The sequence below is a fragment of the Chiloscyllium punctatum genome, chromosome 27 (genome assembly GCF_047496795.1).
Source record: "Chiloscyllium punctatum isolate Juve2018m chromosome 27, sChiPun1.3, whole genome shotgun sequence".
Classification (NCBI taxonomy): Eukaryota; Metazoa; Chordata; class Chondrichthyes; order Orectolobiformes; family Hemiscylliidae; genus Chiloscyllium; species Chiloscyllium punctatum.
The window spans coordinates 9,626,921-9,646,876 of NC_092765.1; the positions used below are offsets into that span (position 1 = coordinate 9,626,921).

Here is a 19,956-nt window from a genome sequence, read left to right on the forward strand (position 1 = left end):
AAATTATTATTAATACAGCTGCAGAAGTCCTGCATTACACTTACCTGCAATTTTCATCCAAATTGGTCCACAAAAGTACTCTGAAATTGCATCTCTTTGCCTCTGAGCACAGCACCATGCCAAAATCTCACCTTTCTCAGTGTTTTCACTGTGTAGCCTGTGAAAAGCTGGTGTTATTATAGTGTGTAATGGAATAAATTTAAGTAATTAAATAGAAGTAGATTTACAGGGAAAGAACAGATAGGTTTTACAATGCTTGATTAGAATTTTGTTGCCACTATTACCTGGGATTTGAACCCCTGGCATTAGTGCAGTTCTCTTTTCGTTGTTTCCAAATTCTTGAACGGCCTTACCCCGCCCTATTTTTCTAATCTCCTCCAGCCCTACTTACACTCCTCTATTGTGGACCTCTGATTTATAATTTCTCCACCATTGGCCATTCTTTCAGTGCTGAAGCCCTAAGCTGTCTCCACCTATTCTATTTCTTTTTTCCTTCTTCAAGACAGTCCTTAAAATCTAATTCTTCTTCCCAGGTATTTCCTGTTACCATATTTTGTTTGACAACACTGCTATGAAGTGCATGGGTTACTTTACTCTTAAAGATGCAAAATAAATAAATGAGCTGTGCCCCTTCTGAATTCAAAATGAAAGCTGGCTGTTAGGTTTTTATTATGTGAATGGTCTTCAAGTGAATGGAATGAAAACTTATGGGATTAGAAGGACAAAGGCATAATGGATACAAAATTGACTGAGGTGCAGAAATCAAAATATAATTGTGAATGTTATTTTTCAAATTAGAAGAAATATACACATAATATCCAGAAGCTAATATTAGGTCTGTTCTTTTTGATATGTATTAATGAAATGGACTTGAGTATCCAAGTTGTACTTTCAATATTTATGCTGATTTAAAACAAAATCTCGAATATAGTGAACAGTGGGATGGTCATAGATTTATTGGTGAAATGGGCAAACGTGGCAGATTAAATTTTAATGTAAGCAAGCATGAAATAATATGTTTTTGAAGGAAGAATGAAGAGAAGTAATTTGAATCAAGTTCCACACTTTAAAAAGAATGGAGGAACAGAAGCACATGGAAATATGTAATGAAATATTTGAAGGTGATAGTGCAAGTTGAGAAGGCTGTTAAGACATATATGAGCTCTGTGGCTTTGTTGATAATCAAATAGGTTACAGAAATAAGGAGATTCTTGAAAAAAATGTTAGGAGATTGTTTAGGACTTACCTGGAACATTGAGTTCATTTCTGGACTTTCAGAAAGATGTCAAGTTCCTTGAAAGGATGCAGAAAAGATTTACTAAATCAGCTGTTGAGATAGGAAGAGATCGTTGTGGATCACCTTGCAAAAGATAAAGAAATTTCATAGAGTTGATCATGAATGAATGAATAAATTGTTAGAGTTAGTTTGGAAAAGCTGTTTCTCGTGACAGAATAGTCAGTAAACAAAGAACAAAAACGTGACTGGTCGAGTAACTCCGGACAACAAGAAACTTGTGCTACCTGAAGAGCTGATGGAAACTGAATCAGTAGCAACATTGTAAAGAGAATGGGACATGAAAGGGAAGAAAGAATCTATGGGTTAAGTGCAGGGAAGTGGCACAAGTTAGCTAGCTTCTTCAAAGTCAAAAGGTATGGCACTGGAAAAGTACAGCTGGTCAGGCAGCATCTGAGAAGGAGAGTTGACGTTTTGTGCATAAGCTCATCATTAGTAATCATTCCTGATGAAGAGCTTATGCTCGAAACGTTGGCTGTCCTGCTCCTCTAATGCTGCCTCCCCGGCTGTGCTTTTCCAGCACTGCACTTTTTTACTCTGATCTCCAGAACCTGCAGTCCTTACTTTCTCCGGGCTTTTTCAAAGAGCCATCACAATCACGATAGGTCAAGTGCTCTCCTAATTATTATTAGTTTGTGGAATTCATGTTGAATTAAAATGTCTGTTTGTTGCCTATAATCTGTTATAATTTTTTTTAATGTGGAAACCATATTGGTCTGTTTCCAGTCTTCTCTTACCTTAATGCCCAAAAATCCTTCAGTGATAGTCAAGTGAATCACAATTCTGTACTGGAATCTCTTTCAGCAATATTGAATAAATACAACCTATCCTGAGGGATTTTAATGTTTTGAACAGATTAAAGCTTCTATCGTTTTTCAAATAGCTGTTGAATTTACTTGCAATATCTCAGGCATGTTGCCCATAAATTAACTTGGCAAAATCTTGGAGAAAGTATTAATATATTTACTGTTTATCACTCTTGCCTTGATTTCACAGGAGGGGGCAGGGCACCCAAGGACAAGATTGACTGGGCCCCAGTTGATTAAATCTTTCCAGAGTCCTGCCTGGCACCTGAATGGATTGAATAACTGCCAAATAGGCGAAGTGTGTAATCTGGTGACAGGTGGCTGCACCCAAAGACCTGGGATGATAATCAATGGTAGTCAGTAAGGAAAAGAAACTTTGTTTGCAGCTGTGGGATTGGGGAGCGAGAAATACCAACACAATGTAGAAGAAATGTACCCCATGAAATATAAAGACATTTTCAATCAGTTATTTCACTTTTTTAATTTCCTAATCATTCAACAAAAATATATCGGGAAATAGCACTTCTATTGATCAGTTTTGTTTCGTTTTTTTTTCCTTGGCGTAGTACTTTCCAGATTTTCTGATTCCATTTATATGCTACCTGGTAGTTGACTTCTTCATCTATTGCATAGAAGTACTTGGCATCTATGTTGATCTTCCAGATTATATGCACGCAAAACATTATATTCAAAATGTGGTAAGTAGCTATTTCTAAGGTTCTTGGATTTTCCATTTTGAAAGTGAAGTTTTTGTCTTTTTGCTTCTCGATTTTCTTTGTATGTGTGTTGTTTGCTAAAGAAGAAATTGATAATAGCGATTCTCTTACTTTGGGTATTGTTCCCAACCCCTTTGGGAGTCTGTTTCTATTAACCCTTCCTCACAAGAAAATCTACTATCATCTCATTATCTTCTCAAACTACTATATCATCCCGATGTGTTATTGCCTGCTAAGTACATGTCCACCTTTCCTACAATTTGTTTGTATGTCTCCAATCACATTTATGTTGTCACTATAATAATGAACTGGCTCAAGTAAAAGTCAAATTGCACCATCTGTCATTGTAACCTTGAGCGTGGTTGACCATATCAACCACCTGTAATGGCTTTATGCTCAGTAGGAATGCCTTTGCCTGATTCTACTTCCAAATATCTTACTAGAAATAGATATCTAATTGGAATTTCTTGAAATAACTCCTATTCCCACTCCATACCATTAACAGTAGAGTCTCTAAGCTGCTATCCTTGGCAAAGTTCTATTTCTCATTTACTAGCTACTCACTTTGCAACATCATCCAAAAAGTGTCATCTGCTTCCCTATACAGTCTTTAATTTGTATTGGCAGCATTCTGGCCGAATATCCAACCTGATATAAGCAGTAGCTTCCACCAATTAAACACTAAAAGATTGAAGTCATTGACTAAATGTGATGCAAATGCCAATTCCTTACCTCTGACTCTGGTCTCCCCCTCTCTGGTCACTGTTATGGGTTGATTGAAGTGTTAGGAGCGTGGACGTCCTATTTGAGCCTCTGACCCCATAACCTGTTCATCACAAAGACAGCCGAGTTATATCTCCATCCCTCTGTCAATTACCCTGTTGAAACCATAAGACCAAAAGATATCAGAATAGAAACAGGCTATTTGATACAATGGGTCTGTGTTGGCATTCATTGTGACTGATGTAATCATCTTCAACTCCACTTTCTTGCCTTTTTGCAAGCTGTGATTCCTTTACTGATTCCTACTGTCTCAGGCTCGAGTCTGCATAATAACCTAGCCTCACCACCAATCTTGATTAAATTAAATTACTTACAGTGTGGAAACAGGCCCTTTGGCCCAAAAAGTCCACACTGATCCTCCAAAGAGCAACCCAGCCAGACCCGTTCCCCTACATTTACCCCTTCACCTAACACTGCAGGCAATTTAGCATGGCCAATTCACCTAACCTGCACATTTTTGGACTGTGGGAGGAAACCCATGCAGACACTGGGAGAATGTGCAAACTCCACACAGACAGTGTAGAGGCGGGAATTGAACATAGGTCTCTGGCGCTGCGAGGCAGCAGTGCTAACCACTGTGCCACCATGCCACCATTGTGGCAAAGAATTCCATAGATTCACTGCCCTCTGCTGGAAACATACCCATCTCATTTCTATCTTTAATGGATGACTCCTTTATTCAAAGATTATTCCCTCTGCTCTAAAACGCTCTGAGAAGGTGAAATAATTTCCGTGCAACTACCCTGTCTAGCTCCCTAAGAATCCTGCATGCTTCAAAAAGGTCATTCTCATTCTTAAACTTCAATGAGTGCAAGCCCAACTCACTCAACTTCTCCTCATTAAAAAATCCCTCCACACATGGACTCAACTTAGTGAACCATCTCTAGACTGCCTCCAATGTCAGTATGCATTCACGGTATTTCAGGTATAGTCTGACTAGTGTCTTGTATAGTTTTAATGATGGGAAGTCAGCAATGTTTTGTAATGCTCTTTCTATTTCTTTTTATGATTTATATTGCTTGGTTTGTACTTCTAATTAAGTAATAATTTTCCTGCCAAGTTTTATTTCCCAGAACGAGACAGTCTGATTGAGCCAGGCTCCACTAAAGCCATGATTGCATTCACGTTTCTGTTTATATGCGTTTTGTGTTTGAAGGTAAGAAATACAGCTATTGTTGAATGTCAAATTTATATTGGTATCTAAAATAGCAGCCATGAAGTATGGCCTATTGTTTGTCTGGAATTGATATGATTTGAGCATCAGAGCTGTTATATTTGCTACTTGAGATTCCCAAATAAATCTACTGTGTTTAGTCCATTCAAATTGATCTATGGTCATAAAATAAGAGATCTATTAAAATTGGTCAGTGAAGTACTTAAGTAAAACAAAAATGAATCCTTAATATTGAATTATGTATCCCTATTTCTAGACCGATTTATAGGAGCAAGCAAAGTAGTTCAGGAAAATTTGCCAAAAAGGAAAGAATGACAGGCAAACGTCTTCCTGTTAAAAATGTTCTAATTGTAATATAAGGTGTTAGTGTTATTCATTTTACAGACTGAACCTCTGAAAGCAAATTCAGTGATTCAGATAAAGTAGTTAGGAGGGTTAGTAACCTGTCTTGTCTAGTACATATTCCGAATTGCAGGAAGAAGAATCCGTTCTATCACAAACTTATCAAAGTGTTATAGTAATAGAGAGGAAGACAGAGAAAGAAGAGCAAGTATGTCAGATGGTAAGAGCAGTGGAAGAGTGAGAGTTAAGTAATGTGCAATGCAAAACTTCTACAATCTGACCAGCCAAAACAAAAATACAGAGCAATTAGACAATGTGAACTTGTATTTAGAGAGAAATCCTCCAGTTTTTCTATTAATGTTAACTTGGGAACCATAAGAAAATATAGAGGTAGGAAGTACTATATTAGCCAAGAATGATGAGGATGTAGGGGGATCTGTAGCAATAAAATGGGATTATAGTTGCAGGGGATTTTAACTTTTTTAGTATTAACTGGGATTACCTCAGTATGAAAGGATTAGATGGGGTGGAGTTTAAGTGCATCCAGATTAATAAGGAGGAAGTATTAAATATTTAGCAGGTATAAAGTTGCATAAATCCTCAGTGCCTGATCAGATGTATTCCAGGCTACCATAGGAGGTGAGGAAAGAGATTGCTGGGCCCTGGCAGAGATATTTAGTGCTTTGCTAGCCACCAATGAAGTGCCAGTTGACTAGAGGACAGCTAATGTGGTTTCTTTGTTCAAGAAGGGCAGCAGGGATAGGTCAGGTAATTACAGACCAGTTAGTCTGATATCAGTGATAGGGAAATTATTGAAAATTGGTTCTGAGGGACAGGATTAAACAACATTTGGAAATGCAGGGACTGATCAGGAATAGTCAGCACGGATTTGTTAGAGGGACATCCTATCTGACAAATTTCTGTTTTTTGAAAAGTTAACTAAATGGGGTTAGTGCTGTTAATGTTGAGTTGACCTGAGTAAAGTGTTTGACAAGGCGTTCGTTGCTCCAGACAGAGCTCATCCATTCCACCCATTCTTTTTCTTTTTATCTCCATTTTTTTTCCTCCTTTCTGTGATTTTCTTTTCTTCTGTCTTCTCGGACTCTTGGCATCGGACACCCAGCCTCTGAAGTCAGCAGCCCCAAGTGGAGACACCAGCGGCCTGGTGTGAAACGGGGGCTGTGGCCCATTGCAGAACATATGGCAGTGGTCAGGTGCAGAGCATGGCAGCAGCCAGCAGTCAGACCACGTGGAGGCTCCCTACATTGGTCTGCTGTGGAGAGCCCTTGGAGAGAGACTGTGATATTTTTCCTTTTAACTTGCTTGTTTTTCTGACCTGTGGTTATATTGTGTATAGCTGCAATGTAACTTTCTTTTTTCTTTTTGCTATTCTGTAACTATGGATTATACCTAGGTACTCTGTATCTAAGATAACACCAAGAGCATATTGGTGACATTGTTACAGTGTAACTAATCTGGATCTGAAGAAGTTGTACCTAGGTACTTTTGTACCTCAGATGGTGCTGTAAGTGGCAACTTACCAACTTTTCACTGTACTCGTTCAAGTACATGTGACAGTAAAACTCATTCATTCATTCATTCAAGGTCCCACATGGAAGCGTGGTCCAAAAGGTAAGAGCCTATGGGATTCAACACAAGTTGGCAAACTGTTGCAAAATTGACTTGCAAATAGGAGGCACGGTTTGGTGGAGGGATGTATTTGTGATTGAAAGACTGACCAGCAATGTACCACAGGAATCGGTGCTGGGACCTTTGCTGATATTTATATATCAGCCTCCAATCCTGGCACTTTCCCCTGCCACCGCAGGAACTGTAAAACCTGCGCCCACACCTCCTCCCTCACCTCTATCCAAGGCCCTAAAGGAGCCTTCCACATCCATCAAAGTTTTACTTGCACATCCACTAATATCATTTATTATATCCATTGCTCCCGATGTGGTCTCCTCTACATTGGGGAGACTGGGCGCCTCCCAGCAGAGCGCTTTAGGGAACATCTCCGGGACACCCGCACCAATCAACCACACCGCCCCGTGGCCCAACATTTCAACTCCACCTCCCACTCTGCCGAGGACATGGAGGTCCTGGGCCTCCTTCACCGCCGCTCCCTCACCACCAGACACCTGGAGGAAGAACGCCTCATCTTCCGCCTCGGAACACTTCAACCCCAGGGCATCAATGTGGACTCCAACAGTTTCCTCATTTCCCCTTCCCCCACCTCACCCTAGTTCTAAACTTCCAGCTCAGTAACTGTCCCCATAATTTGTCCGGACTTGTCCTACCTGCCTATTTCCTTTTCCACCTATCCACTCCACCCTCTCCTCCTTGACCTATCACCTTCATCCCCTCCCCACTCACCCATTGTACTCTATGCTACTTTCTCCCCACCCCCACCCTCCTCTAGCTGATCTCTCCACGCTTCAGGCTCACTGCCTTTATTCCTGATGAAGGGCTTTTGCCCGAAACGTCGATTTCGCTGCTCGTTGGATGCTACCTGAACTGCTGTGCTCTTCCAGCACCACTAATCCAGACACTCTTGGAAGGGCATGATTGTACTGGAGAGTGTGCAGAGATTCACAAGGTTGTTGCCTGGGATGACAAGACTTCGTTCTGAGGAAAGACTGGATAGACTGGATTTGTTTTCCTTCGAGCAAAGGAGACTGAGGGTGGATCTGATTGAGGTATACAAAATTGAGAGGCAGAGACAGATTAGATCGTGAGAATCTTTTCTGCATGCAGATGTTTCTTAAGACCAGAGGGCAGAAGTTTAACACATAGGGTAAATGGTTTAGAGGAGATCTAAGAAAAAGATTTTTCATCCAGAGAGTGGTAGAAATATGGAACATGCTGCCTGAGAGGGTCGTGGAGGCAGGTACTTTCCCAACATATAAGAAGCATCTGGATGAGCATTTAAAATGCCAATCCATAGTAGGCTATGGGCCAAATGCAGGAAATGGAATTAGTGTAGTTTGGTGTTGGTTGGTTGGCATGGACATGTGGCGAACTGCATGTTTCTATGCTGTATGACACTGACTTCAAGGAGGGAGCAGAGTGTAATGTATCCAAATTTGCTGATTAAAAAGTACATGAGAATATATGTTGTGATGAGGACATTAGGAATCTGCAAGGGGATGTGAACAGGTTGAGTGAATAGTTGAATGCTTGGCAGATGGAATTTAAATTAGGAACATCCGTGGTCATTTGGGAGTAAGAATCAATTATTTATACGGAGAAAGACTCCAAAAATGTGCAATGCAGAAGGATCTGTGTGTTTTTGTGCATGAATCTCAAAATTAACATGCTTTCTGTTTTTAATGCAAGGGGTTTAAGTTTAAAATTAGCGTAGTCTTGTTACAGGAGAAAGTGAGGACTGCAGATGCTGGAGATCAGAGCTTAAAAATTTGTTGCTGGAAAAGCGCAGCAGGTCAGACAGCATCAAAGGAGCAGGAGAATCGACGTTTCGGGCATAAGCCCTTCTTCAGGAAGTCTGAACATAGTCCAGAGTCCATGCGGGGTCAGTCGGTTCCGTAGACAGGTGCTGAGGAAGGAGATGTGGCTGTGGTAGCGAGTCTGTTTGAGGACGTGACTGTGGTAGCGAGTCTGTTTGAATATGCCACTCAGCCCCTTAAACCTGTCCCATTATTCAATAATTGTAGTCTTGTTACAACTGTACAAGGTGTTAATGACACTGCACTTTGAATATTGTGTATAGTTTTTGATCCTGTATTTAAGAGAGGATATATTGGCATTGGTAGCACTTCAAAAGAGTTCACTAGGCTAATACCTGGGATGAAGGAATTGACTTATCAAGAATGGCAAAATAAGTTAGTCCTTTATTCATTTGTTTAATGAGTGCTGGTCTTATTGAATCATAACAAGAGGGGGCTTGCAAGGATAGATGTTGAGAAGATGTTTCGTTCATGGGGAGTCTCAAACTAAAGGACATAGTTTCAGAATAAATGTCCCTAAAAATTGAGATGCAAAGAATTTTTTTTCTCCCAGAAGGTGGTGAATGTCTGGAATTCTTTACCCCAGACAGTTATGGAGACTAAATTACTGGAAGTATTTAAAGAGAAAGTAGATTTTTAAAATATCAAGAGTTGAAGCCTATAAGAAGTTGACACTAAAGAGGAATTGAAGCCTGAGACAGTTCAGCCTATTATTGAATGGTGGGGCAGGTTTAAGGGGCTGAGTGGCATATTCCTGCTCCTATTTCTTATGTTCATGTGTTCTCCAATAGATTTCTTGTGAAAACAGAAAAACATGATGTGGTCAATATGTACGTTATCAAAAGTGCAATTATGCTGGGATAGTTTAAGTATATAAAAGGACAGATAAATGGTAAAAGTGTTGCATAAACTATGTGTGAGGATAATTGAATGTAATTCTCTTGTCTCTTATGTCTTATTGTATATACCATATTTACCTTGTCATGAAGTGCATTAACAAATAGCATTTCATTTCCTTTTTTCCCAAGGGTGGTGAATGTTTGCAAACCTTTTCTTTTGGATTATAAACTGAAAAATGGAAGTTGGTCTGTTGTATAACTAAACGTTGTAGGCAAGTTTTGCACCTTGAAGATTAAGTGAAATTGTGTGGTGTATGTTTACTTGCACAAGACTGTTATTTTTTGGAGAAAATTAGGACTGCAGGTGCTGCAGATCAGAGTCAAAACGTGTGGTGCAGGAAAAGCACAGTCGGTCAGGCAGCATCCAAGGATCAGGAGAGTCGACATTTTGAGCATAAGCTCTTCCAAATAAAGATCTTATTTTTGAAACGTCGACTCTCCTGCTCCTCAGATGCTGCCTGACCGGATGTGCTTTTCCTGCACCACACTTTTTGACTCGGTTACTTTTTGAACAGTGAGATGTTAGAGTGACACCAGGAATATTTGTAATTAGGTTAAAACTTAATGACAGTCTTGGGATTGGTCCAGTTGTAGTTTGCTATAGAACCACGAGTGCAGTGCATTCAGATGTCCAGAAGCTTGCAAAAAAAAGTATCCCTCACTATTGTTGAGTGAAAAAGACAGAACTTGAAGACTCTACAAATAAATAGTTCGAATACAACGAAAGACTCTGGACCATCTGATCAGCTGTTGGGTCAAAAATCATCCATTATTGTGCAACCAAGATTGCATCACCATCATTTAAAAGAAAATCAAAAGAATTATGAGAAACAACTCAGCACATTCTGTCTGGATTTTTGAATGACACAGTTTGTTTTTTCTTTTTGTATTTTTCCTATTTTATCACTTCCTTCAAACTGTACAATGCCATTTATTTACAGTATATCTATGAAGGAACAGACAGGTGAAAGGGGGATTAAAATTCAAAATAAATACAACAGTCATAAACCCCAATAGGTTTCACTCTTGGCTTTCCAATCTAAACAAATATCAGTGTAAACTAACAACTTTGAGGAGCTATAATATTTTACCCTTAGCAATTATGTACATCATTTAATTTGCAACATGGCATTTGTGCTACTTAAAATGGTGTAAATGTTTAGTCAGAATCCTGATATCCAGGATCTAACATGAAAAATATTTAAATAATAGCTTTATCTTGACACAATCCTTTCTATTTTTGTCTGTAGTCTTTCTTCATCTACTCTACATGGAATTGCTTCAAGTTTATTAAGGAATTGGAACAGGAGAGCAGCTTAGTTGACACTCTTCTTAATCTTCGTTCTCGGGTAAGAGTTGGCTATCACAGCCTAATGATTTTGCGGTGGGGAGTAAAAAGATGAGTATATCGGATATGTTTACATCCTTCGTTTGTGTATGATCAGTAGATGTGCATCCTAATATGGCCACTTGAGTTCCCTCAACAGATGTGCATAACATTTAACAATATACTCTTATTGGTAGCTGAAGGTATGGGGTTGAGTGTGAATCCATGTCTATGGCACAGCAGATTAATTGAATTATTTTGAATTTCTCTGCTCAGCTTCATGAATGGATTTGTATACAGCCTTGTTATTAAATTGTTTGTATCACTGATTTATTTTAGCACATTGCTATCATGGCTGATGTATTGCATGGATATTTAAAGTCACAGATGTAGAATAAGGAAACAGACTCTTTGGTCAATTCGTGCATGCTGACCAGATATTCTACATTAATCTAATTCCAGTTAGCAGCATTTGGCTCATATGCCTTTAAACCCTTCCTATTTCTATTTATATACCCATCCAGATGCCTTTTAAATATTGTAATTGTACCAGCTTCCACCACCAACTCTGGCAGCTCATTCTATACTCTCTGTGTGAAAAGGTTGCCTCTTAGATCCCTTTTAAATCTTTCCCCTCTCACCTTAAACCTATGCTGTCTTGTTTTGGACTCCGCTACCCTGTGGAAACGACATTGACTATTTACCCTATCCATGCCCCTCATGATTTTATAAACTTCTACAAGGTCACCCCTCAGCCTCCAAAGCTTCAGGAAAAATAGCCCCTGCCTATTCAGCCTCTCCCTATAGCTCAAACTCTCCAACCTTGGCAACATCCTTGTAAATCTCTTCTGAACCTTTGAAGTTTCACAACATCTTTCTGATAGTGTTCCTATTTCAAGATGTTCTGTAAATATTTAAAAATTAAAGCTTGTGTGCTTATGCTAGTTACGAAACATTTGTAAAGCACCATGTTGATTAATATAAAGTTATATTGCCACCATTATCTTCAACCTCATTTTGCTTGGCATCGTCTTCTATCTCAGCAGTGTGGTTTATATATTCTAAAATTTCAGGCTTTCATGTGCAGAAGGCCAACTAATAAGCATAGAAGGGTGACCTGTTGAATGAAATGAAATCAATGAAGCTTATATAATCAATACTGCATCCTCCACTTATTTGATTTGTATAAACATAGAGAATTGGAGCAAGAATAGGCCATTTGGCCTATTGAGCCTGCTTTGCCATTCAGCATGATTATGGCTGAACTTCAGTCCAAAATGGCCTACCTTGTATCCTGAGGCCATGACCTCTTGCTCTGCACTCTGATCAAGAAAAACATCATCCATGGATCTATCTATCCAGCCCTGTCAGAATTTTACACTTTTCAATGAGATTCCCTTCTCATTCTTCTAAACACCAGCAAAGGCAGGCCCAGTCAAGCCAATCTCTATGTGTATGATCAACATGCCATCCCAGAAATCAATCTGAGGACCCTTTACCAAACTCCTTTTATGGCAAGTGTATCTTCTCCTCTATAAGGAGGTCAATACTATACACAATACTCAGAGTACAGTCTTAGCAAAGCCCTGTAAAGGTACAGTTAAACTTCCTTTTTCCTATACTCAAACTTTCTTGCAGTGAAGGTCAATATACCATTTGCTTTCCCAACTGCTTACTGTACCTGCTTCCTTGCTTTCAATGACTGGTGTACAAGGATACCCAGGTCCATTTATACAAAAAAAGCACTGCAGATGCTGGAAATCTGAAACAAAAACCAAAATAGCTGGAGAAACTCAGTAGGTCTGGCTGCATCTGTGGAGAGAAAGCAGAGTTAGCATTTGGGTCATTTGATCCTTCTTCAGAACCTTTGCATTCATGCTTGCAACCTCGGTTCTGAAGAAGGATCACTGAACCCTAAAATGTTAACTCTGCCATATTCACAAGTTCTCCCTAATTTATTCTACTACTTATGACCTCAAAATAACAAACTTGATTTCCCTTTCATAAGCTTCGTCAGGTTTATGTAATCCATTTGGTATTTTCTGTTTTACTTTCGCACCTTTTATAATAAACTCCAGCATTTTCCCTATCATTAATGTTAGGCTAACCAGTCTGTAATTCCCAGTTTTCTCCCTTTTTTAAATAGTGAGGTTGTATTTACCACCCTCCAATGGCTATATCAGAATTTATAATATTTTGGAAGGTGACAACCAACATATCTACAATTTCTATGGCCATCTCCTTTAGTACTCAGAGTTGTAGATTGTGGTGCTGGAAAAGCACAGCAGGTCGGACAACATCCGAGGAGCAGGAGAATTGACGTTTTGGGTGTAAGTCCTTCATCAGGATGCTGATTAAATGATCAGAATGTGAGAATGACAGAACAATGATATGTCTAACTGTCAAACTGGAAAGAACAGATGATCTCACTGGAGTGGAGGTAGTGTGAGAGAACATGGTGACAGAGAATGCAACAAGTAAAGCTAAAAGAAGGGGAAGAAATAGGAGTCTATTCACAATCTGAAGGTGTTGAATCAAAATTAAGTCCAGAAGGTTGTAAAGTGCCTAGTCTGAATATGAGATGTTGTTCCTGCAGTTTGCGCTGTGACTCGCTGGAACATTGCAGCATGCCGAAGACAGACAAGTGGGCAATCGAGCAAGATGCTTTGTTAAAATGATTAGCTATGGGAAGGTCGGGGTCATGCTTGCGCACGGACTGAAGATGATCTGCAAAGTGGTTACCCAGTGCAGTGTGCATTTGATTTCTTGGTGTAGAATAGGCCACTCCTCAGCCCAATGGCACTATTGATCATCAGGATCTCTTTGGAATCTTAGATAACCTTCTTCCCTGTCCACTCTTGTTCACCTTTGTTGAATTCTTAACTACTCCCCGTTCTCAGGCTTTCTACTTTTTTTTATACAACTTCATATAACTCCTCTTTGAATCTAATAACATTAGTATTTTCTTTCTTTAGCCATGGTTAAGCTAGTTTCCCTGTTACATTCCTTTCAGAGAAAAGAACATATCATTGTTAGTAACCATTGTCTATCCATTGTAATGCCCTTTTATGAAGTTATGCAGGCTATCTCAACCAGTTCACTCCTCATACATTTATAGTTTGTTTTCTTTAGATTTAGGACTCTAGTGTCAGATTGTACACTACATGTTCTGTGCCAGTGAAGAATTCTATAATGTTATGGTCATTTCTTCCAAAATACATAGAACAAAGTTATTAAGTAACCCATTCTCTTTGCATAAAACCAAATCTAGGATAGCCTTTTCTTTAGTTGGTTCCTCAGTATACTGGTCTGAAAAAAAAACTACCTTGCACACAATTCAGCATTTCATTCACTACAGCATTATTGCTAATGTGATTTGGCTAGTCTGTAGGCAGATTAAAGTCACCCATGACTTATGGGTCATAAATCTACAAGCGCATGAGAGGTGAGTATTTTGAAATATGACAACCAACATATCTACAATTTGAATGACGCCCAGGGTTGTAGATTATTAGGGTCAATACGTGTGGCAGGTACTTGGGAACACCACCATCTGCAAGTTTCCCTCCAACCCACTCACCACCCTGATTTGGAAATATACCACCATTCCTTCACAATGGTTGGTGCACAATCCTGGAATTCTCTCCCTACTGGCATTGTGGCTCAACCCACAACAAGTGGACTGCAGCAATTCAAGAAGGCAGCTCACTGCCAAGTTCTTGAGCAAATAGGGCTGGGCTATCAATGCTAGCCAGCCAGCGACGCTCAAGTCCCACAAATGAATTTTGAAAAATGTTGGTTGTGACACACTGGACAATTTCATAAAAGGGCATTACATGGATAGGCAATTGTTACTATTGCCCCCTCATCCTCCCCAAATGCATTCAATGCAACAATTATACATTCCTTTCAGAGAAAAGAACTTAACAGAAAAAGTGGCCTAACTGAGACTTATGAAAGAAATTTAATGATATTATTAGATTACTACTGTATCACCCATGTTGAGTGCATCACTAATTTCCTGTTTAATGCCATTCTGTATGTTATCATGACTATTTCGAGACCAGTTGACCAATGTTTTCTGCCCTTGATTGCTCCTTAACTCCAATGGACTGATTTCCATTTGATATCTTTTCTCATTATTGCACTGATTTCATCTTTCACTAACAATACCACCATGTATTAATTGTCTCTGGTTTTCAAATTACATTTTATGTCACACCTTTGAGAGATTGTTATGTATTTATGGGGTTATTACTAACAGTAGAAAATTAAGGCAATGCAAGTACCCCTCACCTATATTTCCCCCTCACCATCACAAACCTATCCCTTCACATTAACCTAGAAGATGCTATTTTTTCCTTGGTAAATTTATTGAAATGACCATCTGTCAGAATCACCTTTAGCAGATCTAATACACTTGCAGCTTGAGGTACAAGTTTCTGTATAGTGATCAGGAAAAATCATTGCTCACTTTCGCTTCACGCACCCCACCCCACCCCTCCCCCCCCCCCCCCAAGCCTGCAAAAGTGTAATGATATTGAAGTTCTGACATGCCTGCACTATAATATTGATTTCTTTAACTTAAGGGAAATTTGTGATGACATCTAAGAAACTTTGTCTTGGATTTGTTCAATGTCAAAATGTGTACGTAGGCTAGGTTTAAATTACATATGTCAGGCATGAGAGTAGAATTCCTTTAGGCATCAGCTTCTGCCTTGAATATTAAAATTGTTTTTCTTCTCTTTTGGGTTTTCCAAATAGGAAAAATCTCCGCAGGAAGATAAACCAAAAACTCAATAGTGAGTATAGTTTAGTACAGAGAGCTTTAATTGTCTTAATCATTTGTAAATAAGAAAATGCCAATAAATATGAACCTAAGATAGATCTGTAATTGTTAATGAAATACTATACCTGTTTATTTGTACTACTCAAGATCCATTTGCTTCATGCTCCTTTTAGAACTAGAACATACCATAAGTATAATGTTATTGTTATTCCTTCTGGTTCTTTTTTGAACTAGAGAGCTATTTTAACAACCATTTTTAAATTCCATTCTCTTATGTACTTCAGTGAATTAAAATATTTTCTGATTGTTATTAAATAATACAGTACAAATCATTGTGTAATGAAGAACTTAATTTTGCAACCAGACTCCGCCACCAGCATATGAAGACATTATGAAGTTGCCATTATATGAGGAGGTTGTAGATGCACTGGAAGAATTGCCACACAAGAAGTCTCCACCATCGTTTACACCAAATTAACATACAGTGACCAAATATGAACATGTCTGTTCAGTACATATTTTAATATTAGCATACAATATAGTGTTAAGAACATGCTGCAATTTATATGGGTCCTGTTTCCACTTTTTTGGCAGTTCAGTGAATTTTGTAATTGGTATGCTTATTATTTTTGAGGAGTTTTGTTTTGGTTGAGTAAAGTGAAAATCATACAGTCAAAATATACCAAAGTGAGGGGATTTCAGGTTCAGGTGGTTATCATCTGTAGTATATGTTAAATTTCTAATACTGGCTCTAATAACTATTGGTGGCAATACTTGTGTGTTGGAATTGACACATTGTGAGTATGTTTCAGTAGTATTGATGGGTATTGCATTGAACCATTAGGCAATAGACTAGATTTTCTGTAAAAGAAACAGAAAATATTAGAAACGCTGAGAGCATGGCTAGATTTTCTACTCCGTCCCAACATTCCTAGACTAATGAGTGCATCTCCTTTGAAAATCCATCAGTAGGTCATTAGGAATGAATTTTAGATAGATGATAGCTACACACCTTTAGTTAGATTTGTTTCTAAAATAAAAAATAGCAAACATTTGCTTCACAAAGTTACAGTGCTCAAAGGTATATTTGCCAACTTAAAAAAAAATCATCTCCCATCATGTTTTATTTACCTGACAGATGTATTTTAAGAGCTTTACTGACATGAAAGTGTGCTTTTAACAGTCATCCGATGATGTTCAACTCTGAAACTGCTTCCTAATGGTTTGGAGGCTGCACATAAGCATTGTAATTTCAGGCTAATTCCAGAATCCTTAAGGTTTTTAACAATTTCTTTTCACAATTAACCATTATTTCATGGCAGCTAGAAATACTGGAAAAGCACACAAATCATAACCTCTCTAATATTATGACACTCAGCATTCATATGTCTCCAATACAGCCACGTTTCAGTCAACAAATGTATAAGTTAATTAGACGACTTTGCAGAATGGTTGCATATATCAACTGAAGGTGATTCAATGGGGTTTGACTGTGGAAGATTCAAGCTTCACTGGATTTTTGTCAAGTGCAAAATGAGCTATTAGTATTCCAACTAAGATGCATCAGGACAAAACCTATTTATCAGGTTTCTGAATGAGCCCCTTATGAATAGTTCCTATCAAACACATTCTGATTACTTAACTGAAGGTAAACCACACTTAAAAATATTTTAATACCTTACTGGCAGTGGAAAAGCTCATCATATGTTTGAACAAGACTGAAATTAAGATTGGATGAAAAATATTTACTCTGTAAGCTAAAGATCAACAAATTAAAATTGTGCTGTCTTCTAATGACTGGTCTAAATGTTGTTTCAGAGTGATTTATTTTAAGCTAAATTTTGGTGCGGGGTGGAGTGAATGGGGTTGTGGACAAGGTTGAAAATGTTTTCTTTACAGAATTTTTAGTGGAATTATAAACGAGTTCTTAATATGCTTTTTTAAAAAAAGCAAGAAATTCTGCTCCCAAGGTCGAGTTAGTCAAATCCATGTAAAGTATTTTCTCTCAAAAAATAACCAACTGACTTTGTCCTTTCAAATGGATAAGAACAATGTATGAAAGCTTTATAAACATGTTTAATGTTTGTCAGTTTATGACCACTTATGTTCACTGTTGCATTTTGAGGTATGTGATAGGTAAGAGGTATTGGTATTGTCTGTTCCTAGTTGCTATTTAATGCTGACTCAGCATTTTCTTTTTCCTCTATTACTGCATTCCACAGTGCCTGCAGTTGAGTCCATTATAAAATTCCCCAGTTACCTGTGGTATATAAACCATTTGAAAGGTGATTTCAATACTAGCTGCTTGCGTTCCTTAAAATCTACAGCTTGTGAGAACAAGATATAAAGCATTAAAATTGTTGAGACCTCAAAGAATCATTTAAGTGTACTTTTTTTAATTTGAGAAATAGAAATGTAACAATCATAATGTAATCTTTACTTGTATTTTTGAAAATTCACATAACATTTTGAAATCTGTGCTACGTTTTAGCTAAACTGTGGCAAATGCAACTACCCTCACATTTGTGTGCAATCAGTAACATTAGTTCTAAAGCTGGTTCTGCTTATGTTAAATAGAGATTTTTTCATAAATAAAATGCACAAATAATAGCTTTCTGTGGAGTTGTTCAAAAATCTAAATTGTTGGAAACTTTAAGCTATTGTCCAATGTGAGATCCTTGTACAAAAATGCATGTTAATTTATAGCTTTTGGAGCTCTTACCAATACCATCATATCGAGTATCTGAACAAACATTTAGTCGCTGGTAAAGTCCCTAAACCAAAGAAGAAAATGCTTAAAGAATTATTAGCAACCTGAGAGCATTTCCACCTACATCTGTATAAATCATTATTTTACAGACACAGTATCGTGGAGGTTCTGCTATAGGTGCCATCAGTGATCTGGGTGCAAGTTGAGTTTAAAATTGTTCTAGTTTTGACAAGTATTTACTTCTCCTAAATTTCTGCTTAATTATTTGCATATTAGTGAACATGTGCCATGAATCAACGCTTTATACATTTTTTCAAATTTGCTTGAAAACATATAGCTGAATATACTTGAATGGTAAATGCCTCTTGTCATAACTGAAAATGTGTTACTGGAAAAGCGCAGCAGGTCAGGCAGCATCCAAGGAACAGGAGAATCGACGTTTCGGGCATGAGCCCTTCTTCAGGAATGAGGAAAGTGTGCCAAGCAGGCTAAGATAAAAGGTAGGGAGGAGGGACTTGGGGGAGAGGTGTTGGAAATGTGATAGGTGGAAGGAGGTTAAGGTGAGGGTGAGAAGGTGAGGGTGATAGGCCGGAGTGGGGGCGGAGAGGTCAGGAAGAAGATTGCAGGTTAGGAAGGTGGTGCTGAGTTCGAGGGTTGGGACTGAGACAAGGTGGTGGGGAGGGGAAATGAGGAAACTGGAGAAATCTGAGTTCATCCCTTGTGGTTGGAGGATTCCTAGGCGGAAGATGGGGCGCTCTTCCTTCAGCCATCGTGTTGCTATGGTCTGGCGATGGAGGAGTCCAAGGACCTGCATGACCTTGGTGGAGTGGGAGGGGGAGTTAAAGTGTTGAGCCACGGGGAGGTTGGGCTGGTTGGTATCCCAGAGGTGTTCTCTGAAACGTTCCGCAAGTAGGTAGCCTGTGATCGACGATGCTCTCCACCGCATCTCCTCCACTTCCCGCTCCTCCGCCCTTGAGCCCTGCCCCTCCAATCGCCACAAGGACAGAACCCCACTGGTCCTCACCTACCACCCCACCAACTTCCATATACATCATATCATCCGTCGTCATTTCTGCCACCTCCAAACGGACCCCACCACGACAGATACATTTCCCTCCCCTCCCCATCAGCGTTCCGAAAAGACCACTTCCTCCGTGACTCCCTCGTCAGGTCCACACCCCCGACCAACCCAACTTCCACTCCCAGCACCTTCCCCTGCAACCGCAAAAATGCAAAACTTGCGCCCACACCTCCCCCCTTACTTCCCTCCAAGGCCCCAAGGGATCCTTCCATATCCGCCACAAGTTCACCTGCATCTCCACACACATCATTTACTGCATCCGCTGCACCCGATGTGGCCTCCTCTATATTGGGGAGACAGGCCGCCTACTTGCGGAACGTTTCAGAGGACACCTCTGGGACACCCGGACCAACCAACCCAACCACCCCGTGGCTCAACACTTTAACTCCCCCTCCCACTCCACCAAGGACAGGCAGGTCCTTGGACTCCTCCATTGCCAGACCATAGCAACACGACGGCTGAAGGAAGAGCGCCTCATCTTCCGCCTAGGAACCCTCCAACCACAAGAGATGAACTCAGATTTCTCCAGTTTCCTCATTTCCCCTCCCCACCACCTTGTCTCAGTCCC

The 19,956-nt window shown here is 39.3% G+C and overlaps 1 protein-coding gene across 1 annotated transcript in view; it reads left to right on the forward strand.

Annotated features, from left to right (window-relative positions):
• Positions 1-16,074, forward strand: part of LOC140453281 (lysosomal-associated transmembrane protein 4A-like) — a 32,487-nt gene extending 16,413 nt beyond the window's left edge. The window contains exons 4-8 of the mRNA XM_072547841.1: positions 2,667-2,798; positions 4,660-4,755; positions 10,732-10,830; positions 15,573-15,610; positions 15,962-16,074. Coding sequence (XP_072403942.1) covers positions 2,667-2,798; positions 4,660-4,755; positions 10,732-10,830; positions 15,573-15,610; position 15,962 — 366 coding nt within the window. The 3' untranslated portion in view covers positions 15,963-16,074. The remainder of the gene's footprint in view (positions 1-2,666; positions 2,799-4,659; positions 4,756-10,731; positions 10,831-15,572; positions 15,611-15,961) is intronic.
• Positions 16,075-19,956: the final 3,882 nt, after the last annotated feature.